This window comes from Catharus ustulatus, chromosome 1 (genome assembly GCF_009819885.2).
Source record: "Catharus ustulatus isolate bCatUst1 chromosome 1, bCatUst1.pri.v2, whole genome shotgun sequence".
NCBI lineage: Eukaryota > Metazoa > Chordata > Aves > Passeriformes > Turdidae > Catharus > Catharus ustulatus.
Genome location: NC_046221.1, coordinates 122,356,788 through 122,384,673, shown reverse-complemented (window position 1 = coordinate 122,384,673; position 27,886 = coordinate 122,356,788). Strand labels below are relative to the sequence as shown.

Here is a 27,886-nt window from a genome sequence, read left to right as displayed (position 1 = left end):
TCATGGTAAAGAGGTATTTTTAAATTTTTATTATGATTCAGTAGTGCTATATTTATGTACAGTACATTACATTCTGTGTTTACTTAATCTCAGAAGATATAACAGTAATATATGGAACAGTTATGCACAGTGGGAAGACTTTATGTATACATTTGATATATTAACCTGCTATTGTTGTATGTTTATGGAACAGTAGTGTAAAAATATAAAATACTATAGCACTTGATCTTTGATGACATTATTATGCTAATAGATCACATTTTTTGTCTTCTGAAGAGATTTTTCCTTTCCGCTGTAAAAAATCACCACCTCCCATTATTTTCTCAACACTGTTCTATACGCATTTGCCAACAGCAGATTCTTCGTTTTCCACAAAATTCTGGGGCCAAAAAGGCAAGATATGTTCTGAGGTAGACTTGACATCATACTAGACCACACTTATGCATGCACTATGAAGAAATATGAGCATCCTTAGCTTCTACCAACCACATTTGAGTGCTGGCTTTGCTATATATTGCAGCTCTGGACCAGCAGCAATGACTTTGGTCCCCTCTTTCAAGCTAAACCAAAACTGTAGAAAGCTGTCTCCAATGTTTCTGTTGGATAAGTATATAAACTTGCTTTCAATATTTTTTAAGAAATGCTGGATTTTATTGTACTACACTTCTGGACTTGCTGTGGTCTTTTGGGCTAACAGTAAAGGACAAAAATAGTCAAATTAAAGAGCTACTCAAAAATATTTTGGCAGGAGGTCCTTGCACAGGACACTTGGGATTTAAAGAGAGAATTTGAGAGAATTTGATGTTTTCCTCACACTCATAATGTCTTTTTCTTTTTTTTTTTTTTTTTTTTGTCAGCAGTTGAAAATCTGGTTAGCTCTCTCCAGAGCAGTTCTCTTGGAGCACATTTACAGAAACCACCAATGAGCTAATGACAGCTGGGAAATAATATCCTGGCACCCACATTTTATGTCAGGACTGCAGCAGGTGGTAGTCACTGTCGTGCCATAATTTTCTTCTATTTTCTAGAAAGGGTTTCTCCCAATCTATGCAGAATTCAACTTTAGCATCAGTAGTTCTGAGCTGCAATTCATTTTTTCTCTGATCACTATTACCAAGAAACTTCCTATAGATTAAAAAATGCATCTTGCATTAATGTTCATTTTAAACCACTTCATGCATGTTATTTGTCCACATTTTCCTCATCTTCAGCATCTGGTTGAAATGCAGGAGAAAGTCTTGGCAAAGAACTAAGAACACCTCTAAAATTTTTCTCTAAATTTTAGTTACTTTAACATAAAGGATGGCTACAACTTTTTTCATAAGTTCAATTTTTCTGCCTTCGTTTGTTTTCATGCTGCTTACAGTCTCTTTTTGGGTACTTTTGTTGATTTTTTTCACCTTAGTTGAGGATATTTAGAACTGCTGAAACCCTGCAGGAAAGGCTTATGTAACTGTGGTTGACTCTTTACAGCTTGGTGAAGGAAGCATAAATAGTTCTCACTTGTGAGATTCTGTTTTTTCCTTCCACCACTTCAGTGGACAAATTTTCTTGCTGTGACACACTTGAGAGATGTTACAAGAGATTAGATGAGGCTCATGGAGGTTAGGGCTACCAGAAACAACTGCTGAGCATATATGGGCATATCAAATGAAAGACCATGCTGCACTCACACAGTTTGCTGGAATCTACTTCTACCCTGCATGGGTTATTTTCAGAGACAAGGGGAAGTGTGTTCCAGTACATAAATTCTTAAAAACTATATTTAATATCCAGAAATTTTGAAATTAGCCAGCAAACTTTCTGTCTTACTAACTAGGCCAGTACTTTTCTAAATGGCATCAGTTTGCTTCACTTTCAAATTTACTTATGGAGAATTACCTAGTGCAACTGCTCCAGTACTTTAGGTGCCTGTTCACTATATTTTCTTTCAAGTTATTTTGATAAATGGACATACTGACGTTTCTTAACCACAGTAGATGATTTTACAGAACATCTTTGAGGCACAGACCAACAATTTTCACATATGGTACAGTTCAAGTGAAAAACACTGCATATAACTCATTTACCTTTGGAGAACATAATTTAGTGGAACTCTGGGTTACAAAAATACAATGCTATATGGAAAAACAAGTCACTAGCCCAACTTATACCTACCCCACTGTGGTAAAACACGTCCTTCTAACAAGAACAAAAATCTCATGGATTTAGGATTACTGACAAAGGCAGCGATAATGACTTCCATGTATTTACTTTTTTCCCTCTAAATCTCAAGACAATTTTAAAACTGTATTGCTGATTTCTTCAAGGTACTGTAGTCCTAAGGGAAACTTTAATAATTGAAATAATTGAAAAAGTAAATAAATAAATAGAAAGGTGAAATGTGCTCTCCACCATCATACACTCATTTTTATGCCTTTCCTCCTGCTTTAAGTGAATTTTTCATCACACTGACTAAATTCACTTGAGTCCATATTTCACCCAGATTCCTTTAGAGCATCTCTCTCTTCTCTCCCGCAAAATACGGTTTGTCACTATCATAGTGTCACTGTCATGTCATAGGTCTGTTTTTAAAACCTATCATTTTGCCTCATTTACCATAGTAATATGCCTGGAAAGAATCGTACTAATATTTTAATCATTATTAATAAATTAGTTGTATTATTATACTATAATTGCTGATAATCCACTTTAACATATCTGAAAAAGATCTGCTGTAATGAAATAGTGACTAGGAATGAGGCTTTATGACGTGGCATAGTCACTAGTTTGCCTAGAAGAAATGGCATTGGATGGTATCTGTGTCATTCCCATTTCATTTGAGATATATCCATGATGGTTTTGTTAAAACAAGACCTTAGGCTCCTTAAATGGCTACTGGCCCATTACATTTGGAAGTACTTCCTAAATAGGGTATGAAATCATATATCCATTTTTTTACAGAGACAGTAATGGGGAGCAAACAATGACAGCTGAACTTAATGTTACTCAATATTTAAATTTAGCTGAGGAATTTCCATCCTAAATTCAGAAAATATCTTCTTAAAGATAAACACTGAAATATATCGAAGATGCATATTATACTTGAAGTATTTTATTATTAACCTTGTCTGACATCTAGTAAACACTTCAGAAAAGCTCTTTTGGTCTTTACTTCATTGATTTTAATGGAAACCAGAGACCTATTCTATAAAGTACATATAGAAGGCCATATACCACAATGCAAGTAATTTGGCATACATCCATAAGTCTTGAAAGGAGAGGCACTTAGAAGTGTGAATGTGAATTGCTTTGCAATCTGCAGTGTGGTAATATAGCTGTCAACCATATTTCATGTTGTGCAGGACTATGGATAGAAAGCATCTCTGAAAGACAAGATTTTTAACTAGCAGAGACCCAATGACTGACATCCAAACACTTTTTTTTCTACTGGGGTCTAAAAAGCCCTGTGAAGAAGCGCAGTAAAGAAGACTACTTTTCAGAGAATGTGAGGAACTTACCTAAAATGCAGTTGAAATATGAAAAAGCCTTCTATAGAGTGTGCATACAATATTAAAGAAAAAGAAGATCAATGTACTTGTATACAGCCAGAAATGTGAAAGGTGGTAGGTTTGGAATGGAGGGTCTGTGGCTCCTAAAAGGTTTAAATTCCTTCTGAGTTTGCACTCTTTGAGTTTTACTTTGGGTTATGGGGTGAAAAAAATTACACTCAAAACAATACCTATCAAGCTACCAAGAAGTTCCTTTCTTCAAGATGAAATCATTAAAAACCACAAAGTCTTGGCAGCATTTGTACCTGAAATTATCTGTTCTATAATATTCTCTGGCTATTTAGCTTCACTGAAAAGATAAAAAAATTTGGTATATCTCATCTGAGTTCTAGTTTTGTACCAAATCATGAACACATGAAAATCTCTACTTGCTTCTGCTTTCATTATGAAAATTTCCCCACTATTTATACATGGCCATCTAAATCAGACAGTAGTGCTGAATTAACATTACAGTAATCTGTAATGTGTTAATTCATCTGTAATGCACCTACATTCATCTAAAAAAAGACAAATTTGACTTCTGTATCAAAATAACATGATTTATGTTAAAACCTTTATTTTCTTGCACAACTGTTTATCTCACTTTCAACTACTCTTTGATGTGTTATGTGTTCTGAGCAAGCCATCAGAATTCTCTATAGTGCAGTTTCTTCCTATTCTGTGGTATCAGGATAGCATTTACTTACCACTGTAAAGATGCTTAGACAATTTAGGACAAATTACTTAAATACAATTATTACTTTTATGTTCTAACCACAGTATGAGCCATATATAAGAAAAAGGGCCTTCACTGCACAGGCATTTTGAAACAAGAGAGGTTTTAAGCATTCAGATTCTGGAATGAGAGGAGGGTTTGAGTTATATACCCAGTAATACTGCATTGAACACAATATTGCTGTGTAGATAGAGTTAATCTTTCAAAAACCTCTTCACCTCTAGAAACCTTAGAATTTAATAACCAGTTCAAATGAGTCCAATTCAGGATGTAATCCAAATAACTTTCCTCAAGAAATGATAAAGAAAATACTCCTGCATGTTTGGTGTCCTGCAGCTTGTACCACACACTCAGTACACGTTTCATTTTATATCTCCCTGCTCTTCAGAAATCCATTATAATTTTAAAAAGTTTCAAATTGTTAGGAAGGATTTGATATGCATTTGATAGTGGATAAAGCCGGGGTCTCATTCGCTGGCGCTTTCCCAGGCACGAGACATGTTTTCCCCTGGGGTCATCAGGTCCAGGCAAGCTGCATTCTTTCTGCCAGGCACTTTGTAATGTGCAATGAACAGTGTCATTTATTTTCATTTCCTCATACTTAATTGCATGCTTCTTGCTTCCAATATTAAGTCAGAAGGCAGGTGGTAGAAGCAGTAAACTAAACTACTCCTAGCTGTCGGAGTTACGGACCATGCTACTCTCCTTTTGAAACAACCCGATTGTTTACCATTCAGCAGAAACTGCTGAACTGGAAAAACACTTGCTTCCATTGCACATTCAATAGAGATTTTTTCTTTTATTCTGAAAAAAAAAGAAAAGAAAGAAATGCTTAGCAAACACAAGCTACTTAAATTTATCAACAAATTATCACAGTAGTAGCAAGAAACAAGTAAAGTTACTGTTTTTTGTAAATGTACCAAAAATATTTTTAAGGTGTAGATGGATGCCTGCTTTAGCCAAGTAACACATCAGTAATGATGCTTCTGGAATTAATGAATTCAGTAGTAAGCTAGTTAAAAATTTAATGATCATGCCTGAATATAAAAATAAGACATTTATTACGTATGCAAAAATCATGGTTATTGTATTTGGAATTACATTATTTCATTCACTGCAGACGCTAGCATTTATTTAATTTTCACTTCTTATAATTAATAAAGTTTTATCAAAGACCTCACTAAAGAATTTCATTTCCCTTCATGATGCACCTGGACTTTATTTCTGATGTATTTTACAGAAGGGTATGTCACCTATACAGACAATTCAGATTTATTAGCATATTTATGTCACTTAATACAGTCATAAGTAGCACTTTATAAGGTACAAGAACTTTTTCAAGTAATAACTTTTGCCACAGATTTGTATTAATGTTGAAATATCCTGCTGAAAAAGATAGTGAAATGACTCCATATTTCTGTAAAAAAGGACAAAGGGGAAAAACTAAAATAACAATAAATATATTAATGATGCTTTTTAAAATATCATATTTTATTAATATTTATATTTATTTTATTTTTGATTATATTATTTATTCTAATTATTATATTCATAATTAGTTTTTAAAAGTTATCACTCCAGTGATTTCTCGCTCTACACAAGTGTTTTTATAAGAAAGGAGCTGTCAGCTATTCCTTCTGAAATTATCTAACAATGATAAGTCATAAATACAGGATTTCTACAAATATTTGCTTATTTCCATAATAATACAAGTGTTAGCAATATAACGAGCAAAAATTCATTTTATCAGAACATGCTCTCCATTTTAGTTCATAAGTTTTCTATGCACATGTCCTATGCTAATTAATAACTCTAACAGAATACAATTTCCTGTTTATCATAAACAGTGCTGTTCACTTTCTGTAATACACTACTAAAAGATTACTGATGCTGTTATCATAGGATAGCATATTTCAGCTGCAAGAAATACAAATACAGGGAAATTCAGGCTCATTCCTGTGAAATTTTTCATGCAAAATTCTACATGGGAGACTTTACACCTTGGCACTACACCCTCTTTAAGTCAGTAGAACTATGAGCTAATGAAGGATTGCCTTGCTTGACAATAAAATGGAATTGTAGAGCTTCATATCAGGAGGAATGAGACACCCCATTTAGAAACATCACAGTAGGCATATTTAATTAAACCAAAATCCAGTCCTAATCTCTTGTGTCTGAAACAAAGATAAAAGCAGGTGGGCAAAAATTAAGTTACATTTTTTAACTTTTCCACTACCAACAAATCGACTAAATTTGTTTATTTTCATAAAAAATCCTTTTCTTCATAAAATCCTATGGTGCATCCAGACCATCCTAAACAAACTGAAGATCCAATTACGAAGAAATGAGTGGCCAAAAGTTTGATATTTTGAAAGCTACTGAACTGTCTAAAACATCAAATTTTGATTTTCTTGCATGAAATTGATTTTCTAGCTTTTAATGTAGTTGATTTTATTTCTTTTCAGTGAAATTCAGGTTTTCAGGCATAGGTTCTACAGGTACCTCACTAGATTTCAAAGCATCCATATAGTCCCATGAAAATCAGTGGAAGTTAAATGTCTTCATCAGTCTTTTTTCTTTCCATTCTTTAGCATTAAAACCTCATAGGAAATATGATCTTTAAGGCCAGAGTTTTAACCTCATTAAAATACCTATTTCCTAAGTGGCAAGCTAATTTGTTCTGCCTTACAATCAGTGGTGAAGTCCAAGAAACTTGAGGTGGGGTAAGCAATTTGAAGTTGACCACCACTTTCCATATCCAATTGGAAGGACCCAGGGTGACCCCCTTTCTGCCCCTTACCTAGGCACCTCAAATTGGGTGAGATGCATCAGACCTTACAGACTAAAAATAAGTATTTTTGGATGGATCTTCAAAAAAAGTAAGACTTTTCCCCATCACTCTGACCAATTTTTTTTTGCTCCACCTCCCAGCCCCTCTTTTGTGATCTGTACTTTAAGACAAATTAAAAACATACACTAAAAAAAAAAAAGGAGCATCCCAATTGAATGCAAGGAAAACTTTAAAATTCTGAAGAATAAAGGGTTTATGATGTTCTTCTGACCTCAGGATTCTCTATTGCCAAGTTCTTGGTAACAGTACTTTTTAATAATTTTGCATTACCAAAGTCCACCTATGTAATGAAGAATGAGCCTAAGGAGCAATTTCAGTCTTTCCCTACTCCAGTAACGCACTACATAATAACTTTTTGAATATGAAAACATTCCTTTTTTTGGTGGGGGAAGGGGGTGGAGGGAGAGGGGAGAAGAGGGGACAGGACAATCTACCATTTAATAGAATTCCTGGCATGCAGCTTAGCTAGCAAAATTTCTTAACAAGTCCTGGGGAGACCTAGGCACACAATAGAAATGACCTAGCGAAGTCAGTGCACTCAGCAGAAACTGGGAATATCAAAGGGAATGGACTATTAAAAGTCTTTATTTTATACAGGTGTATTACATTTATCATGCCTAGGGGAACAGACCTCTGGCCACCGAAGAGTCACAACATACAGATTTATTATAAGCACTGTTTTCATAATCCAAAGGGGAATGAGTCTTTCCTCACACCGCACAGAGTCTTTCCTCCCAAAGACAGACAGATGCAGAAGTACTTTCCAGCTCCTGTCCTGCCAAAGATTTCATTAGGAGAGACAGAGAAAGTAAGGTGAGTGATGTGGATTACAGCCTGCAGCAGGAGAGACCAGGATCCATCACTTGATTAAAAAACAAAAGAGTAAACTTTTCAAAATTAAATGCCTTGTACCCAAAAGACAACTAAGTGTCCCTTTCTGTAAGAGAAGGCTCTAGTTACTAATCCCTTAGCAGTTCCTTATCCCTGCATACTCAGAAAACCATTAGTTGGGAAACTTTCTGAAGTGGGAATACTGGAGGGCAAAATTTCCACACATATAATTGGTAGATCACTAACAGCTACTAGTTAAATTATATAGGTTAGTTGGGGAAAATAATGCTTACTTTGAGAATTCTGGTAGGGCTTGAATGTAAAAGACCATGATGCTCTGCATAGTTAATGCATTTGCTAGCCAAAAAAGACATGTCTCTGTACTGCAGATATTTGTAACTCAGGATTAAAATGCTCCTGTCCTTATCCTCCAGCTGATCTGGGGTGTTTTGAAATTAGGCAAGATAAGTTCTAAGCATAAAAATCTGTCTGTAGAGTCCAGCCTGACATATTTTTGGAAATTAAGGGTCTTTCCAAAAGGACTGCACTGTTTGTATTTTTAAAGTCAATCAAAAGCATTGACTTTTGCAGATTCAAGACCAAAGCTCTCACTGAAAAAAAATTCATACCATTTAGAAAACTGATGATCCTCCAAAGAAATATTTATTGGACTTCAGCCAAGAAGACTGCTGAACATAATCACAGCACTAGCAGTGACAGGTTGGCCTGCCTGCAACACAGAGTGCTTTGGGCTAATAGAACCAAACCACCAAAAAAAAAAAAAAAAAAAAAAAAAAAAAGTGCAAAATCCATTTCCTTATACCTTTGTGGACTCCACTCCACTCCTTTTTTGGTTGCCATTGTGATACTGCATTTGGAAGCATCTAGAAGTGTTTGAGGGCTGACTGTAACTAAAAGTACCTCAAACTTTAAAAGAGACATCTAGTATTTAGATGAATACTAAATACATTTCCTGTTGTCATTTAAAGAACATTCAGTGTGTAATCCTGCAGATCACTCATTCACAAGTCATGTCTATGTACTTACAAATTTCCAAACTGCAGCGTTTGTTTTTTGTCTATCCAGATGAATACCCCAAAATATACCACTTACCCTTTGACATGATAAATGACTCTGTGGGGATTTTATTGCTGAGATGCAAGACTCTGGGAGTCATGCAATCATGCAATCTAATTAGTCTTTTAGACAGTGAAACATCATTCAGGGGAGAGATACTTTCCAAATAATATTATCAGGATTGTCTTTCCCCTGACTCTTCCCTAAATCGTCTCCATAGACATAGATGTGCAGAAATACACTGCCATACACTATCCAAATGACTGTCCTGGATCAGATCATTTCTGCTTAGACAGACCATTGTTTTTTGCTGAATTTCATTTAGAAAGGTTTTTTGAGTTGTAGACAGAATCTTTACAGAGTGCACATTGATGAGTACATGTTGAAAATGAAGAGAAAAATATTTGTAAGTTCTATCATTCCCTACACTCAATTTATTTTTTTTTTTTTTTTATGAAGGCATTTGAAAACAGTGGAGAATATAGTTTGAATCTTTATTTTAGTTTTCTCATGTCAAATTATAAAAGGCAGATCCAAATTCTTTGGGTACTGCAATTTAATTTACCTCCAAAGATGCATTCTTTTTCCTACTTTTTGCTGTATAGTTGCTCTCAGATGAAATTGCTCAGTCATAATGAAAACACACTTACTGCATTCCAAATGCTTGCACAAGTATGCATTTGGGGAATAGTTTCCTTTTATTTAAAGTTATCTGCAAGGAAAAATACTGGTAAAATACACCATTCTTGAGAGAGTTTACAGAAAAAGTTAAGCAGAGTTTAAAAAAATATATTCCAGGTGACTATTCTATTGAGCTCTAATTTGAGAACAGTAATTTCACGATTACAAGCTGCACGGACTATAGGCCGCATCTCTGGGTGTTGGCAAACATATCGTTCTCTGTCCATAAATTAGCCGCACCCAATTATAAGCTGCCCCATCATTCCCAGCGAGGACCCGCATGCAACAAAGTTGCCAATTAGTAACAGAATTGCAGGATCGGGGGTGGGGATTTACTGGCTCGGCTCGGGCCATGAGGGCTCGGGGCGGGACCAGGTGGCCCAGCTCGGTGCTGCCGCTCTGGGCCAGCCGCTGCCTCTGGCCTTGCTCACCGTGGCCCGGCGTTGCCCCATGGTGGCGGGGGGGGGCACGGAGCCCACTGGCACCCATGATGGCGGCAGCAGGAGGGGAAGGAACACCCCCGTTCCCGTAGCGGCAGGCAGCACAGAGCCCCTGTCTCCCTCCCGAGCTGCAGGGATGGCAGCACAGAGCTCCTGCCTCCCTCCCGAGCCGCGGGAATGGCAGCACAGAGCCCCGGCCTCCCTCCCGAGCCACGGGGCTGGCAGCATGGAGCCCCTGCCTCCCTCCCAAGCCGCGGGGATGGCAGCACGGAGCCCCAGCCTCCCCTGGGCTGCAGGAGAGGAGGGAAGGAGGGAGCTCCCCTGCCTCCCTCCCGCTCCTGCGCTGCCAGCAGGCATCCCAGCTCCACCCGCTGTGCAACAGAGTAACCAATTTGTAACAATCACGTAAACCCAGGTTTTACTGGCAGGTGCTCGGCTCAGCACCTCGGTATGCTCTTCTGGGGTTGGAAATGTTGGAAAATTATTCACATATTAGCCGCCCCAAATGTAAGCCGCATTTCCGGTGTGGGAGCAAAATTTTAGTCAAAATGGCGCCGCTTGTAATCGTGAAATTACTGTAACTCTAGTGTAATGCTGACGTCTAATTTTTGCTATAATTTCTGCTCAGGATTTCCCTCTCCCCTCTTATGGAAGCTTACAAGAGTACCATGCAGTCTCATAAGAGGGCTGGATATGTTAACTCATCCTTAAATTTCTTACCCTTGCTCCTAGCAAATGGATTGCAAATTAGATAAAATAAGTACTTTTTTCATACTGTGATACAGAATACATTTCAAGCCATTCACTCATTAGAAAAGAGTATGACGTTCTTGAGCTGCATTATCAGAGCCAAATGTTCCATAAACTACAAAATGACATGTTTATTCTGTTTGAGGTACTTAATTCTTAAATTTGCTCATTCATTCACACCTAACAGAAAAACTAGGTTATTGCAAACTCAGTCAGAAGAAACAATTGAAAAATAATTACACTGTAGCAAAGGCACAAAATTCTTAAACCTTGATGAACCTTCCAAAAAGTTTCCATGAATTTCTCAATTTTCTTTTTTCTTTACCCCCCTAAACCCTTTCTTCAGTATTGCAAGTTCATTTGCTAGCAAAATATGTCTGCTGAATGGAAGCAGCCACTTTTTCAAAACCTTTGCAGCTAAATTATACTGAGGGTAAGTATACTTATTAAAACACATATATTGAACAAAATTTGGATGAAGAATTTTTCTGTAATCTTTGAAGTTACATAACTACAAAAGATAATGTTAGTAAATTAAACATACACTTGGCTAATTAATGCACACAATTAAAAGTACATACAGTAATTTCACGACTATAAGGCACACCCTTTTGACTAAAATTTTCCTTCGAACCCGAAAGAGCGCCTTGAAGTCCGGTGCGCCTTATCTGATGTACAAAGTTGTGAAATTTGCCAAACCGGAAGTGTGAGCTGTGAGCCGTGGGGGGAGCCGGAAGTGCCACAGTAGCCGGCTGGAGGCGAGCCCAGGGGCCCGCGGCACCGCCCCTGCCAGGTGGAGGTGGGCCAGGGGGCCCACGGCACTGCCCCTCTCAGGTCCAGGCAGTCCCGGGGGCCCATGGCTGCCGGGTAAAGGCAGGCCAGGGGGCCCGGGGCACCCCCTTCCCGGGTCCAGGCAGTCCCGGAGGCCCATGGCTGCCGGGTCCAGGGGGACCAGGGGGCCAGCGGCACCCCCTTCCCGGGTCCAGGCAGTCCCGGGAGCCCATGGCTGCTGGGTCCAGGGGGGCCCGGTGGCTCGCGGCACCGCCCCTGCCGGGTACAGGCGGGCCAGGGGGCCAATGGCTGCTGGGTTGAGGTGGGGCCTTGGCCAGCAACCGCGCAGCAACCGCGCAGCTGGGGGCGAAGCATCGCTGCAAAAAAAAAGTGTGCCTTATAGTCCGGTACGCCTTATCTGATCTACAAAGTTGCGAATTTTGCCGACTCCCGAGGGGTGCACCTTATAGTCCGGTGCGCCTTATGGTCGTGAAATTACCGTAATTATTTTTTCCTTCTCATTTAGGTCCCTATTCAAAAAGCACTTAAGAATATCCTGCTCTTTAATGTGTCTACAGTACTCCTTTAGGCATATGACCATCCAAACATTTAAGGATGCACTTAGGCATGTGTTTAAGAGGTCTGCTGAAACCAGATGTTAGTCTAGAAAAGCATGCAAAGGAGACCACTCATCCGCCTTGGATTGAAGAATCTATTAAAAATGCTTCTGAATCAAAAAGAAGCAGAGCAAAACAGAGTAAATGTTCATCCCAACTGAAAGGAAAAGCAGGAAATGCTCTCAGAGGCTGACCAAACCTGCTGTTTCTATCACAGAGTCCAAAGTAAATCAAAGTAAGGAGTAAATACAGAAATTCACAGCACTTGCTGCAAAACCCTCTTCAGAGTTTCTTGAATTCAGTGATTAAGATCATCCCAAGTGGACAGAAAAGGCTATCATTACACTAGCTGGTATCACAACTAACCTCTACATAATTAAAGCCTTTTTTCATATTCACTTTGTTACTTAGAAGATTGTCTGCTTAGTAAACTCATAATGTCGCATAAACTGTTTGTTCATAGTTTTGTTTTTTTCACTACCACAACACCATAGCAACCTAAACACCAAATATTTATTTTCTTTCTCAAACACTGCAAGTTATTTTATGAAAAATTTTATGCAAATTGGGCAATACGTTGACTCATTCTGTTTGTCTCTCTTATATGTATCTCTAAGGCATCCATCACCATGGTGCCTAAATACTGTGGTACAGTAGTATTTGCCAGCTTTCTCATATCACAGAAGTGGTATCATCATTTTTGTCCACTTTTATACAGCCTTTTTATGTAAACTCTAAGGAAGTAACAGCTAGGACAGAACAGTCATGGTTTAAATGCAAAGATATGCTTTCTGTAGTAATAAATAGAAATTGGTAGTAAAACTAATAATCCTTACTGTTTCCTTCAGTCTTCATTTACTCCAAAAATACAGTCACTACTAGTAGAAGGTGCTCTTTTGATGAAGGCTTCTCTGAGTTCAAAAATCCTGGACTCTTAAAATCTCTTGCATTCCACCTCCAAACCAGCTCTTACAACCCACAGCTGCCCACAAAACACTGCACTGTCCTAACAATTTTTTGTAGTACATAATCCAACTTATTTCCCTCCTTAGAACTCACTCCGAGTGCATCATCCTCTAAAACATACTGCAATCATTTTAGCTTCAGACCAATGTCTCCCTACAAACAAGTTGTGTTATTTTGAGACCCAGCCTGTGTAAATCATCCTGCAGAGCTTCCATGCTACTCCATAACAGATGAGGGACAGAAACGGTGACATTTGTAAAGATACACCTTCTGCTGATGGTAAAAGTTAAGACCTTTTTTTTTCCCCTCCTCCTCCTTTAATAGCAGTCAAATGGAGAGCACAGGAAACTGCAAATAAACTTTATATTTGAAAAAAAACCCAAAAAGCTAACATGGGCCAAAACATTGTGATGGTGTATTTGGCTCAACTTAAAATAGAATGATTTTTCTCCCAAAATATTAAATGGAAAAAGTATAACAAGAAAGAAGTGAAATGGAAAATTGCTAAAGCTGGAGAACATTACACAGAAAAAAAAGCAGCATTTTTTCTAACAGCTCTGAGATTACACGAGAAAGAGAGAAAGGATGTGGAGGAGGGGAAGAGGGAGGGAGAGGTAAGACAAGGAACATGAAGCAGACTGAAACAAAATAGAAATAATTGTTATGGAAAGACTAAAGAAGTTAAGAGAGAGCACAAAATCAACAGAGGCACATTCAAGATTTTAAATATTCTGCAGAGTAGGTTTTCCATAAAAAACTTAAATGTTATTGAACTGTTAATAATTTATAAAACTGTATTTTTTGTAGTTCATCTTGCCATGGGCCAGACTGCCTCCCTTACCTACAACGTTTTACTCTGTGGAGTTTATCTTACTCTTTGCAATTCTACATCATAGTTAAGATACAATTCTTAGCCAGTATTTTAATTTAAAACTTTTTTTTAAACCATTGATAAGATAGGATTATTACTGGAAGGCAAGTGCCTCCAAACAGAAAAATGTCTCACTTTTTAGTTCTCAAGGATGGCAACAAAGTTTGACAGCTCACATTTGGGGAAGCAAAAAGACCTTGAAATACTACATTAATATAGCATATTTTTTCTTTCTTAATGGAACATATACAGGGACATTGTAAAAATAAAATACTCTCCTCTAAATTTAATATTCAGATTGTTCATTGATCATGACACTTTATCACCAATGAAATGTACTGTATTTTTAGCACATCCAAACTCATATGAAAGTGATGATTTATATATATATACAGCACCTTACATCTTCAAAGAGTTTGTAAATAGCAACACCTTCATTCTCATCCTATTTCACTAATGTAAAATGTAAGACTTGACATCAGAAATACGTAAAACAAGAAAATTTAGATTTTTTCAAAGTACAACTGATATTAGAAAGACCTAAAATTTCCACTGATACATGAGAAACTTTGCCTAGATAAAAACTAGGTCTCTGTGAATTTCCACTCTGTGGAGGTGGGCACAGGCATGAAACCTCTTCCTTTGCAGAAAATAAATGAACATCAACATTTCTTTTCAGTATTACAAAATTTTTTGTTGACTGAATGTTCACAACCTCTGCCTCCCAAGGCATCAAACAATATCATTGATCAGATATAAATGAATCAGTCAAACCCGTTCAGCTCATAACTGAGCCTTTTTCTATGTTCTAGAAATGAGTGGTTGTATTTCTGTATAGCCTGTGGCTATACATATAGCCATATAGCTAAGGCATAGCTTAAAATCCTGCCACATCTTATAGGTGTGTATGACTGTATAGGCTGTATTTCAATGCATTTTTGAAATTACTTAATTTGATGTATCTTCTTGCAGCTGGCCTACTGAATTTCAAGACTGCAAGCACAGTCAGTTGCTATGAGAGTTCAACCCTTTTGTACAAATGCCTGATAACACTGTGACTGCTGTTAAATTCCTGGACAGATTAAATGAAGCTCACCTCCCTCTAGATCTGAAACCTCTTCAAGCTGCTTTTTTAAAGCCACATAACAAGTGTTTTGTCCTTACATTACCGTTCCACTTTCTCTTCCCTGTCTTAAAGGAATTTTCATTCTTCTAGTTCTCATGGGAAACTGTGTTAAAATTCAGGAACCTGACCTTAGGTTGCATTGAATATTCCCATTGACTTCAGGCCATAAAAAAGGAAAACTGTGAAAAAGAGTTATATTCTGTCAGGAAGAATATGGCTCCAAATGCTGGAATCATCCTGACAGCTCTATTTCAGAAGTTAGCCAAGGAGAAAAAAGGGGCCAGACATCTTTAAAATTACACATACCTCACACACATGTATACACATACAAAGCATAAAGGAGACTAGAAAAGAAAACCTGGAAAGAAACCCTGCCAATTTATCAAGTGGCAGATGAATTATCCCCAAGACTTTCATAGAAGCAGCAGCCACCCTATTTTAAGGTGAAATTTTATTTCAATCTCAGTTGTAGCATAATCTCAGATCTATCCATCCACATTTCCCACATTCCCCCTCCTTTCCCCTCACAGTTCCCCTGCTCCCTTCCCAACTCACATGCTGAGTAACTTTGAGATATCACTTCCTCTCCAGTACCACAGGTTTCATGGATCTGTCCAAGTAGGAATTGCAGGAAGAAGGATTGGATTGATTAAAAAAATAACAGATTAGCAACAAATTTATTTCAGTGAATTTTCATCCCAGCTAAGAATTGTACATACCTTTTTTGATAATTTTTTTGTGTGTTTCAGAGTATTTTCAACATTCTCCCAACCAAAGAACATTCTAGAGAAAACTAGTGGAGTTATATGGAAAAAAATTGGAAAACTGGATCTATGTGGGGTGTCTAGCTTACTATTGTTTCCACTCAACATCTAGTGTTTACTTTTCCTGCACGATGGCTCTGCTTCAAGCTCTCTGGAAATTACAGTATACAGACAGTCCCTGGGAAGAAAAAAAAAAAAACAAGCATTGGAATTTTCCAGGGTTTGGTCTTCCCTAATACCAGAAGCACATTTCACCTCTGAGTTTAGCAAGCAGACTCTCAGGTGTTGTTTCATTATTGGCTTAAGCTACCCCAAGTATGGAGTGTGCCAAGAGGCAGACCTACTCACCACCTTCCTCCCCCTCCTCGTCTCAGACCTAGGTAAATATTCCTCTTGTTTCATCATCAGTTCTCATGCTGCCTCAGAGTCAGACAAATCAAAAACACCAAAATGATCCACCTGAGATCTGAGCCACACACTAATTTTCAGATGGTTCCTGACACAGCTGACCTTGAAGCCTTGAAGCTCATTCTCCCTAGGGTGACAGCAGAATATGCAGCTGGAGCATGAAGGAAAAGAAAGCTGTACCATCTTCAGCAGCAGCACAGATTTAAATTTGCTGAAGCTTACTGGAAAAGCACAGCTTCTTTATGCTAGGAACAACTCCCAAAATAACTAAACTGTACAAAAGAAAAAAGCAGACCTTGACCCTTGATTGTAGTGTTTAAAGAAGACAAGAAAATACAGATTCTCCCGAATTAAAAATGCCAGATGGCACAGAGACATATTTGAGTATGTTTCCAAAGCAGAACTAGTAATAACACCCCACACCTGGATGCTGTGCCTGCTCTAATTCCTGACTTACAAGCAGTGCTAGTAATTATGGGAGCATATCCCTAAAGCTGTGTGTGAAAACATGTGCCTCAACAAATTTCTTTCTAAAAGGTTAAGAGAGAAATTGTCTGGCCTTTTTGGATGTGCATGGAGAGCACTTTGAGAAGCTGCTGGAAGACACACAATAATACACATGGACTGCAGTCCCAGCTTTCAGCAGTAGTGATCCCATGAGACCGATTGTATTAACACTGTTGGTTTATACTTTTTGGTGCCCAGTCAGCTCAAGTTTACTGCACTCCAATATTTGAGTTGGAATGTTATGAAACTGCATCTGTTAAAAATCTGTATAACCACTGCAGCATAGTCAAATATAAGAAATGCCTTTATACCACCTAAGACAGGCAAAAGGCTAGGGAAGCAGGGCAAACACAAGTCTGGTCCAGCCTGGTTTTGTTGCCTTAAATTGTGCCAGTTTGCTTCCAGGGCAGGAGGAAAGCAGTCAACTGCCCTTGTGCTATTCAGTGTCACAAGAAAACCTCAGTTTGATGCAAAACTATCCAGAGAACCTGAAATGCCACAGAAATACTTCCATTTTTAATAGCTGACAAGAGCAACTCTAAGTATTCAATTTATATTTCTGCTATGATACTTCAGATGATCTTATCCTGGAACATTTGTGTCTGGTGACTAAGTACATAAGAATTGTTCATTTCTGTCTTTACTACCCCAGAAGTATGTTCACAAAGTTAGTCCTTTATCTGTGACACACTTCTGAAAGAGAAAAACAAAAAGGCAGAGAAGACTGGGGATTGATTAGTTTCTTCCAAGATATTTAATTGCTATTACAGCCAGAAATATGTAATACACTATAATATAATTTTCTTTTTGAGAGTAAAATTTGGGTTAAAAACTAGCACAAATTCCACATGATAGCAAAGTAATCTCAGCAGTTTTAAAAAACAGAACATGGCAAGCTAGACTTCCACGGGTTATTTGTGGTTTGCTTTATAAATTTTGGGCACAGAACCAAACTTTAACATTCTACATAGAAAACCAGAATCTTTCTGAAAGATCTTTTACAAATCAGCAAGACTGGAAACAATTTGATAGAAGACTTACTGTGCATGCTCTTTCAGCCATTCCACTAGAAACTCATTTTAGTGTTCTCTGAGGTAGAGATAAACCACAGCTAAGAGACAGTTATTAAATCTTCTTTATACATTCTGTATGAAGTGTATTAAACTACAAAAATACTATATTCAAATAAGGTTAAGGGTCTGACTTTAACCTACATAGACATGGAAATTCAGAAATATTGTGTCTTCCTATCCTTTACTCTCTTCAGTTGGCTAGGCATTGTAGCAAAAATGACTTATGCTTAGATTCCTTAAACCTCTTTTTTATGGGAGAGGTTTAAGGAATTTCTCCTTAAAGGTACTTTCTCTTTAAAGGTACTTTTTATTTTAAGCTTATTTCAGTTTGCATCCTTTCTGTGCGTTGAATTCTGTCCTGGACAGTCTGGGGTTTTTTTGTTTGTTTGCTTTTATTTTTTATTTATAATTTCATTTCATTAATAATTCTAGAAACACAAAAGTGAGAAAAAGGAAGCAAAAGTATGTGTATATTAGTCTTGGCAACCAGATATTCCTACTATTACTTTTTTACACATACACTCATGAGAGACAGGCAGGCAGATGTAGGACATGTATGACTCTCAACAAGTGCAAGCACATGCTTCAGTTCTCTCTCTGCCCCCATGCAGTTCCACTTATACATATGTTAATACCTATATTTCTCCAGTGAAATAAATAGGAGCCTTGCAGTTAACACTGCAAGACTTTGTACCACAAAATGCCTTGGGGCCTTCTTCATGATGGATTTTTCCCTTTTTCCTGAATACAACAATGACCAGCGAAGGTCACACCTTAGTCAAAAGAAGGTAAGATGCTTGTAGATCCTCTTTCCAGGGGGCTGTCAGCCTTGAAACCACCTCCTACACTGTGGTACAGTACTTTGGGTCTGCTGACCTCTTGGGTAAATTGCAAATTGTGTCTTCTCAAGGTAACTTCAAAGCAGGGAAATTCTACTGTGAGGAGGGGGAGGGGTATCTTAGGAGGATGGTGTGGATTTTTTTTCTGTCTTCTACGACTGTGAACAAGCCTGAGTGTCTTTTCATTCTCTTTTATTTCCAACTATTCTTTGTTTTTACTTAATTATTGTCAGTGTATTATGCAGTCAGGCCACTGTCTCCACACACCTATTACAAATTTATGCGTTTTCAACAAATTATTAGAAACCTGATAATTTCAAATGTGGCCTGGGAGTCCCCCTCCACATATTTCACAGCATCTGATAAGTACTTATATTTAACTGTTATACTTACACGTGCTACTGAAGAGTCCATTTTTAAAGATAAACAGCCAACACAGACTATCCATTCTCTTCAACTGGTACTCCCACCAGCTGCTAAAAAAATAGGAAATGGTCATTCCAATAAGAAAATAGTGTTGATTACATTCTGGAAACCAGAGTAAAGGGAGATGATTTGGAGGACGTCCACAAACATTAATCTTTGCAGTTTGACTGTGATAAAAGTAAACCATTCGAAATCCTCAAACAAATAATCCTCAACAAAATTGTGTAAGACTATAAAATAATACCAGTAATGTAGATTTATCTTAAGATACCATAGAACAAGACACAGGGGATTGAGAGAAATTCCTTAAAAAGATAATACTTGACAAGAGTAGACAATCTCTGTTAAAGAGTAAGAGAAACAGAAAGCAGTAGCCTTGACCCAGAAAAAGTATTTCTGCCTTATACAGCATAAAAGACAGACATTCAAGAAAAGCTCATCCATGAGAAATGGTGATCTCCTAGTGCTGCCAAGGTCAGTCGAGACCTGTAGTGATATGTTCTGTAAATGCTGACTCCATCACTTACAGTTTTCCAAGGACTTCCTTAACACCCAGAGCTTTTTTAGTTTTATTGTGGAACAAAGCTATGACACGAAACTGTCAAACTAGAAAGCCCAGAAAAGGAAGACAGAGATTCTTTATTAGACTTGAGTGGCAGTTCCATTGAGGAAAAAAAAAAAACGTAATAGTTATAAAGGAAGGAGATCTGAAGCTCCTAGAGATCCACCAGAAAAATGCTAACATCTCAGAAAAGAAGGAAATTTTGCTCTCAGGACAACAGTCCCAACAGTTTATCATGCCTCTTAAAAACTGACTGCAGATGACACATGGATGGTCCAGCTGTATCAGCCTATGAAGTGTGAATGGGATGGGATTTATTTGCTACAATAGGAAACTCTAATGGAAACTCCCAACATACTTTTACTATACCTCAGTCTCAATCTTTTGCACCTGAAATGCCAACTGTGCCCCTTGTGTAGTACTTTTCTGACAGCAATCATAAATCCTTAAGGAAAAATAAGTTGTTTTACTTTTTCTAGTTAAAAAAAAAAAAATAAATTAGATAATAGAAAAACTGTAATACCTTCTAGCCCTAAAATTAATTTTTTACTTTCTGAACTTTACTATACTTACATGCATTCAGAGAGAATACAGTTTGGACCTCTCTTTCTATTAACATATGGAATTCTGAGCTTGAAGTACTAATTAAACTCACATAAAAGAATGTTCAAAGTCTACTTTTTTACCCCTCTACTTTGGGGTGGGAGCCTCCTGTTGAAACACCTACCTTGCATGGAGATTTAAGAAACACCTCTCTTCACAGAGACCTTGTGAATACAAACAAAAATGAGTATTTTCTCTAGCAAAAGACATCTGAAACAGATAAGAAGAGGTTTTAAGTAAGCCTGTAATGATCCTCTCATGTCAGGGGAAGCCAGGCAGGGGCAATTCAGCTCTGAGGGTTTATCAAATAGAACAACGGTAACATCATTGAAAACTGATTAATCACCTGCAGGTATCTGTCTTGCAGATGAGAATTCCCTGTTGAATGCTATGGATAAACTGGTGATACAGACTATTTCTTCCTCTGCTTCTGACAAGTCCTCTGTTCTGTCTTTTCTTTCTCTTGACTATTCAGCTGACATATTCATATGTACATTTGTAAAATACCTGCAAATACAGATGGGTATTTTTAATCATAGCACCCATTAATATAAATTTGTTCTCGAGACATCTCTATATGATGCAGTCTCCAGATAACACTTATACGGCTTATATGAATCCTCAGTTTTTGGAGGAGAAACCTAAATGCCTTTTGACAGCTTTTTAAACTTCAAAATAAATTGTTGAAAACACAACTTTCCTTTAAAGAAATCTAAGTTTCTGAAGTTCCAGTGCAGGCCTCCAGTACACTTCAGAAAAAAACAGCATGAAACCAAAAATTCTTGATCCATTATACTTCTGGATGTTTCATGATTGATTTAACAATATAAGTGGAAGAGGGGAAAATTGGGAACCTTAGCAGTTGAGAATATCTTGCAATTGAGAACTAGCATACATCACACTGCGACGTATTATTGAGCCTTCCTGCACACCACTTGGACTGTGTAGTTCATATAAAATCCTTGATAGGATAGAAAATACGGGAAGGGAATAAAAGGAACTTCATGTTTCCCTTTGTTTCACTGACCATGAGAAATAATCTAAAGTCCACTAAAATGTTTTCTTTGGAGACCGGTCTACCTTCCCTATGTCTGCAAGGCCACATTTAATATGGTAACTTGAACTGAACCAGCTGGCAGTGTCTTTGAAACATATGGGAATGGATCAAAGCTGCAAATATGCAAGGTGAATTCTACATTTTTATATTTCTTTCATGGTAATTTAATTCTTGATTATTTGAGATATTTTTGCTTAATTCGTACTGTGGGCAATGGCAGATGAGTTGTAAGAACCTTTTCTGAGATGCAAAACACAAATCAGATTCAACCCATGTGCCAATTCCTCCTAGTATTAAACAGGCTGTGTATCATTTGTTTGGACTGAGAAGATAGAGGAACACTCAGGTTTTGTCTCTGCATTGTAGCAAAGGGAAGTCAGGAGCTTTCTTTAACTGTTAGAAGTGACTTATACTTTCTTATAGATAACAATTTATTTTCATGTAAGTGTGATAATTTGGGGCCCATCATTTTCCCCACAAACAAATTAAACAGGACAAAAGACATGGCTAAAATAATAAAATAGCTAGCTCTTTCATTACACATTTGATAACACTTTGACATACTATCAGATAGTCTTACAAACTATTTAAATACTCTGAAATATATATGATACCTATTAAGCTTTTATGCCATACTGAAGATCTTTTTTTTTCACATTGATTTATCTTCACTTATAAATGCACACACAGAATGTCAGCACTTAAAATGAATCAATTTCTTAAAGGATTTAAGTTCATTCTGATGAAACTACCAGATTAATTACATTGTTAAAATATTCTGCAATCTTAATATCATTATCATTTGCATCTTCCAGATCCAAGTGTCATATCCAGTTTAAGAGTATGAAACAGGACATTCACACAAAAGCGACAGACCCTTCACGCTATTATTACTTAATTAACTACTGTCTAGAAATTGATGAGCATTGACCTTTGTTATGAAAGGTAAACAGTCCTATGAGTTAGTTAGTAAATCAAAAATTTCAGCAGAAGGAATTTTCTCATCAAAATCTCTTTGGTCTCCTTTTAGCTTATCTGTACCTCCTGGCTACCAAACTACAGCTCACAAAGCAAAAGGCTAAATGATTTCCCAATCCAACTTTTTAAAAATATGCAGGAGAAAACTTTTCTTTAAAGAAGAGCCAGCCTCTGTGAAGAGATTCTTGTGGTGCCTAGCACATGTATAATAAATACTAAGCCAGCATCACAGTCTCACATCTCCTTCTTTCTAGGAAAATCAGGAAGTCTGCTCTTTATAATAGATGATCAGATATCTAGTGCTCCCAAATAAAACTGGGAGTGAGATTTAAATGAGTGAGATTTAAACAAAAAGACGTTGGGCTATAAACTAAGATACTTTATTTCTCTTTGGCTGAGAACCTGAGTTATGTCTGCTGATGGCCCCCCAACACACTAGACAGACCAGCTGGGTCAGACAGTAGGGTACACAAGAAAACAACCTGTCGTATCAGACCTAGTTACTTGCTTCATTTAATTCTGTTCATCTGACCACTGCAAAGACAGTGCAGTCTCAAATGAGACTGTGCCAATGGCTGGACTGGCTCAGACTGAGCGTCTGCCCTACCAATATTCTGCCTCCAATGATGGCTCTAGACATGATAGCCCAAACTGAGGGCAAACATGTAAAATACTTCCATACCACCTTCCCTACCCCATGTTTCTACCCCCAGCTGTCTTCAGCCCAGAAGAGTTACTGATCCATTTATGGTTTGTCTATCTAATGACCTGCTTAGATCTCCAGTCTGCTGTGTAAACCTCTTGGATCCAAATTGCTGTTTGGCAAGGAATGCCATATGAGTTCTCCATTGCATGGAGAGTATTTACACTGCACAGTCTAACTCCAGCAGATATATTGAAAAAAATAACTTTTTTAGTATTGGCAGATAAAGATCATGTTCCTCAAGGCATTTGTTCCTATTTATACAGAAAGGCAATAACATTCTTCTCATATGCTAGTATAGCAGCCTCTTTCAAGACTATTTTGGAGACATTCACTTGAATGTTGAATGGCTTTAAAAATTCAGTGTCCTTCTGAATAAATGTTCCTTCCTTTTGAGCTTCTAAAACTGATTCATTCTTTTAAATCTGTTTCAACCTTTTTTTTTGTGGAAAATGCACTTCCATGAGCTAAAGTGGCCAAGTTTGATATACCACTGAACTATCCTGCAAAGGCCCTTGTTTTCTCAGTCCATAGAGGCAAAACTTACAATACTAGGTTAATAATAGTATTAACCAATATTAGGTTAATAACAATATTAACAATTTCAGTTCTGGTCTCCACAAATGCATTATTCTGAAAACCCTAGAGAAAATGCTCCCTACAATATAAAATAATGTTCAACAGATTTATATATATAGCTCTTTAATTTTTACAAACTGTACAGATAACTGCCACAAATCTCAGGTGTTTTGCCATCTTGGTGATTAAATCATCTCTGTAAGTAGCAGCAAAAATTTTATAACTCTCAGGGCCTGCATCATTAAGTACTGAAAATAACGTGAAGTGCTGCGCAAAGCAAACGGTACAGTTATAAACTCCTACAGACTCCGAGGAACCTGAAGCCCTGCTTAAGGCAGTAATACTTCACATAAATAAAAAGCTAATTCTCTACTTTTTATTATAAGACATTCTAGTCATTCTGGCATTGACATATCCAGCTCTGCATTAGCATTTCTGTACCTGCATACACTTGCATGTGCCTGCACATACTGGTTGCCTAGATCAACTCATCTCAAATTGCTATATCTCTACCACCTCTCTCCACAACAGGCTGAAAACTAATCCACTGTCCATGAATAACAAGTTTCTCAACAGCAGCTTTTCAATACGGAGCTTGCAATCTGTCTCCCATTCACTTTGTCAAATTATGGTCCACATATCAGCCATTTGCAGCAGTGATATATCTGTCAGGCGTCAAGTACATCTCTTGCAAAGGAAAGTCTTTCTTAGGATTTTTTAACTTTCAAAATGTCTAATCCTAAAAATGCAAAATAATGAGTCAGCTGCCAAAAAATCATGAGGGTTTGGATTGTTGTGTGGACTTTTTTTTTTGGTTTGTTGGGGTTTTTTTCTGTTGGGTTTTTTTTGGGGGGGGGTTGTGTTGTTTTGGTTTTTTTTTTTTTTTAATATGTCAGTGTCTTTCCCTTAGCTTTCTGGAGCTTTTTCTAGGTCATGTTTTCAAGCTTTTCTCCAAGGCGAGAAGGGTTTCAAACATTATTAAAAAGAAAGCAACTGAGATCTTTTTGTAATTTCATGTTTAAGAAAAACATTTATTGTCATCAAACTTAAATTCTGTTGAACTGACAATCAAGTATCTTCAGAGATGTTTTTGATCAAATAATCCTGAAATAGAAATATTGCTTCCAACCTGTTTTCTCTAGAGTTTCATTTGCATTACTTACACTTTTTTTTCCAGATAATTAAGCTTTAATGAAAGCAAGTTGTTAGACATGGAAGAAAGTCATGACTTAACACTATCTTGAAGGACTCTGCAATATTAAAATATCTGAGGTGTATATTATATCTCTCTGTGTATACATGTGTATCTTCACACGAACAGAGATTTCTTTACCTGAAATTTGTGATTTGCTCCCCCTCGATACTGAGCCCCCTTGAAATCTTTACAGTGAATTTTTTTTCAGTGATGAGAAGACAATTTTGTGTGACAGCATGTGTAACAAATCTTCTTAGACTCTAACTGGTTTGTGACGAAAATGTTCATGAGTATTGATAAATGCAACCATTCCTGTTAATCACCATCATCTCAGCTTATTTGTGTGGCACTCAGTAATTAGTTTTTATTTAGAGGGAAAGGCATTCCTTTCTTTTCCTAACACAATTCCTCTGTTGGGAATTATCTAAGCTAAGCATAGTGTCCTTCCTGTATTCTTTCTCTTCCATCCTTTCTACCCTGATTAAGACTACTGGAGACTCAGCAGGAAACCCAGTGGGATTGCTCATGGTGTCTTGAAGTCAACTCTTCTTTCATTGTTTTTGCCTGTTAAACCTTGTTATGCTCATCAACCCCTCTCCCTCATCCCACTGGATTCTGAACTTTCCTTTGTCAGCACCCTTGTTTGCTGCTAATTGAGCTCCTCTTCATTTTCCCTACCCCATTCCCCTGTCCTTCCTTCCTCCCGTCTCAGTTAGGCCATCTCCTCAAATATCTCTCCATCCTATGCTTGGTGTCGCCCTGTGCGGCCAAACTTGAGCATCCTGATTAGTGGGGTAGGCCTCAGATGACGTTCACCGGTGCGCTTTACTTCCAACTTGTTTCCTCTTTTCTGGGACATGCTCATGGATCAGAGCGTATTTGTGCCATCACAAACTCTGGGCGACAGCTTCCACTCTGCCGGGACCGGATTCGACGGCCTCTGCTGGCAGCTCGACCTACATCAGCCTCAAAGGGCTGCCACGGCAGAGGGGTCGCCCGACCCCAACTTTGCCAAACATCCGCGGAAACGCGTCCGAGGTCTCACACAGGCACCTCAAGACCTGCCCGCTCCCACAGCGACAGCCCGGCCCGACGCACAACACCGCAGGCAGCGGAGCGAGCCCCGCTCCCCGCCGGCACTGCCGTCTCCCCCCGCGGCCCGGCCCGGCCCGGCCCCGCGGCGCGCAGGGGGTGCCATAGTAACGGGCGGGGGCCGGGCGGCGCCGGGGGCCGGGCGGAGGGCGCTGCTGAGGGCGGGGACGGCGGCGGGATGGCGGGCACGGGAGCGCCCCCTCTCCGCGGCTCCCGGCTCCGGCGGCCGCAAATGGCTCTTCCCTTGCCGGCCCCTTTGTGTGAGGCACACTCGGAGCGGCGGCGGAGCGCGGTGCGTCCCCTGCCGCCGCCAGCCCAACCCAGCCCAGCCCGGCCGGGCCGCGCCGAGCCGAGCCGGGCAGAGCCGAGCCGGGCCGGGCGGCTCGGGGCGGCCATTCCAGCGCCTCGGTGCCCCGCTCCCCCCGGGGGTGCGCGGGGGGCCCGGCTGCTGCCGCCACCTCCCCCCCGTTCCCCCCAAGGCCCTCGCTGTGGTGGGCGACCCAAATACACCTCCACCAAAACTAAGCAAATAAATAATAATAATATTAATTTAAAAAGAAAGCAAAAGGAAAAAAGAAAGAAAGAAATAGGAAAGAAAGAAAGAAAGAAACGGGAAAAGAACAGAGGGAGCGAGCGAGAGGGAGGGAGGGAGAAGCGAACCAACTCCGAGACTCCCATAAAGAGCGGCACGCACGGAGCGAGCGCCCCGGTGCCGATGCGTGGGGGAAACAATAAGTACTCGAAGTTACCTGCCCTGCCGTAGAAGAAGGAGGGTTCGTGGGTTCTCTCGCAGACATCTGCAGACCGGTGCTTTTTTGGAAGAGATTTTTTTTTTCCTCTCCTCTCTCTCTCTTTACAAACCACAAACGGATGTGAGGCAGGGAAGGTGTTTGACTACTGAAGTCAGGCACCTCTTTTTTTATTCTTCTCAGTCTTGTGTGTCCCCCCCCTTCCCTCATACACACACACGCACACGCACACACACACACACTCTCACACCCCCCTTTTTTGCACCAACATTAACGACCAAAAGAAAAGGAAAGGAGTTTGCTTGATGTTTTAGTGAAATGGACGTAAGATTTTATTCACCACCTCCTCAGCCTGCAGCCGCTCCTGATACGCCTTGTTTGGGACCTTCCCCCTGCCTGGACCCCTACTATTGCAACAAGGTGACTCGTGTTTTGTGTCGTCCGAGGTGTTTTATCTGTGCTGTCGGTGTGTGCTGTTGTCGCGGCGCGTTGCATGAGCGGGCGCTGCGCTCTGGCGAGCCGCGCACCAAGTTCCCCGGCGAGGCGGAGGGAGGGCAGCGGCACTTGCCGGGCTTTGGGGTTTGGGGAGCGCAGTGCCGCCCGCCGCGGAGCGCTGCCGCCGGGACACACACCGGCTCCCCCTCAGGCACCCCAAATTAAACCCCCGGAGTAGTCTGGGGGCGGGCGGCTGGAGCGGGGGGGTGGGTGGGGGAGGCATTTTCCATAACATCTTTTCGGAGAAACAGCGTGGACGGGGATGTTGGTGCGGGGGACTTGAATTTCCAGGGCTCTTGTTAATTAGAAAGATCGCGCCCGCCACAAACCGGCAGAAACTCTGCTCGGCAGTTCATGTGTCAAAGAGGCGAAAAGCACGTTTGTGTGTGTGTGTGACATATGTGTGTACACACACACACACACACGCACATCCCTCTATGTGCATAGTAAGTCTGCATAGTGTTGACAAGTAGGTTCAGAACATCGGCTCCACTCTGTCCCGGCTGTGCAACTGCTTTTACCAATTTCTCTGTAACTTGATTAAACCTCTGCAGATAGGGTCAGTACCTGAGGAGAGCTAAGTTTTAGGTCCCCGACCCCTGGGGAAGG

The 27,886-nt window shown here is 39.2% G+C and overlaps 1 protein-coding gene and 1 long non-coding RNA gene across 3 annotated transcripts in view; one reads left to right on the top strand and one right to left on the bottom strand.

The window, feature by feature from the left end:
- Window positions 1-26,870, bottom strand: LOC117001580. Its single transcript, XR_004419067.2, has 6 exons — window positions 26,783-26,870; window positions 20,776-20,936; window positions 20,554-20,639; window positions 19,232-19,314; window positions 15,803-16,189; window positions 1-5,070 (listed from the first exon to the last, which is right to left on the bottom strand). It is a non-coding gene; the product is annotated as an uncharacterized LOC117001580 (long non-coding RNA).
- TOX (thymocyte selection associated high mobility group box) overlaps window positions 26,635-27,886 on the top strand; it is a 217,215-nt gene continuing 215,963 nt past the window's right edge. Inside the window, exon 1 of one of the 2 annotated variants that reach the window (XM_033069988.2) lies at window positions 26,635-27,202. In XM_033069988.2, the coding sequence (XP_032925879.1) occupies window positions 27,101-27,202 (102 nt within the window). In that variant the 5' untranslated portion in view covers window positions 26,635-27,100. The remainder of the gene's footprint in view (window positions 27,203-27,886) is intronic. The other variant, XM_033069996.2, reaches the window with a different exon arrangement.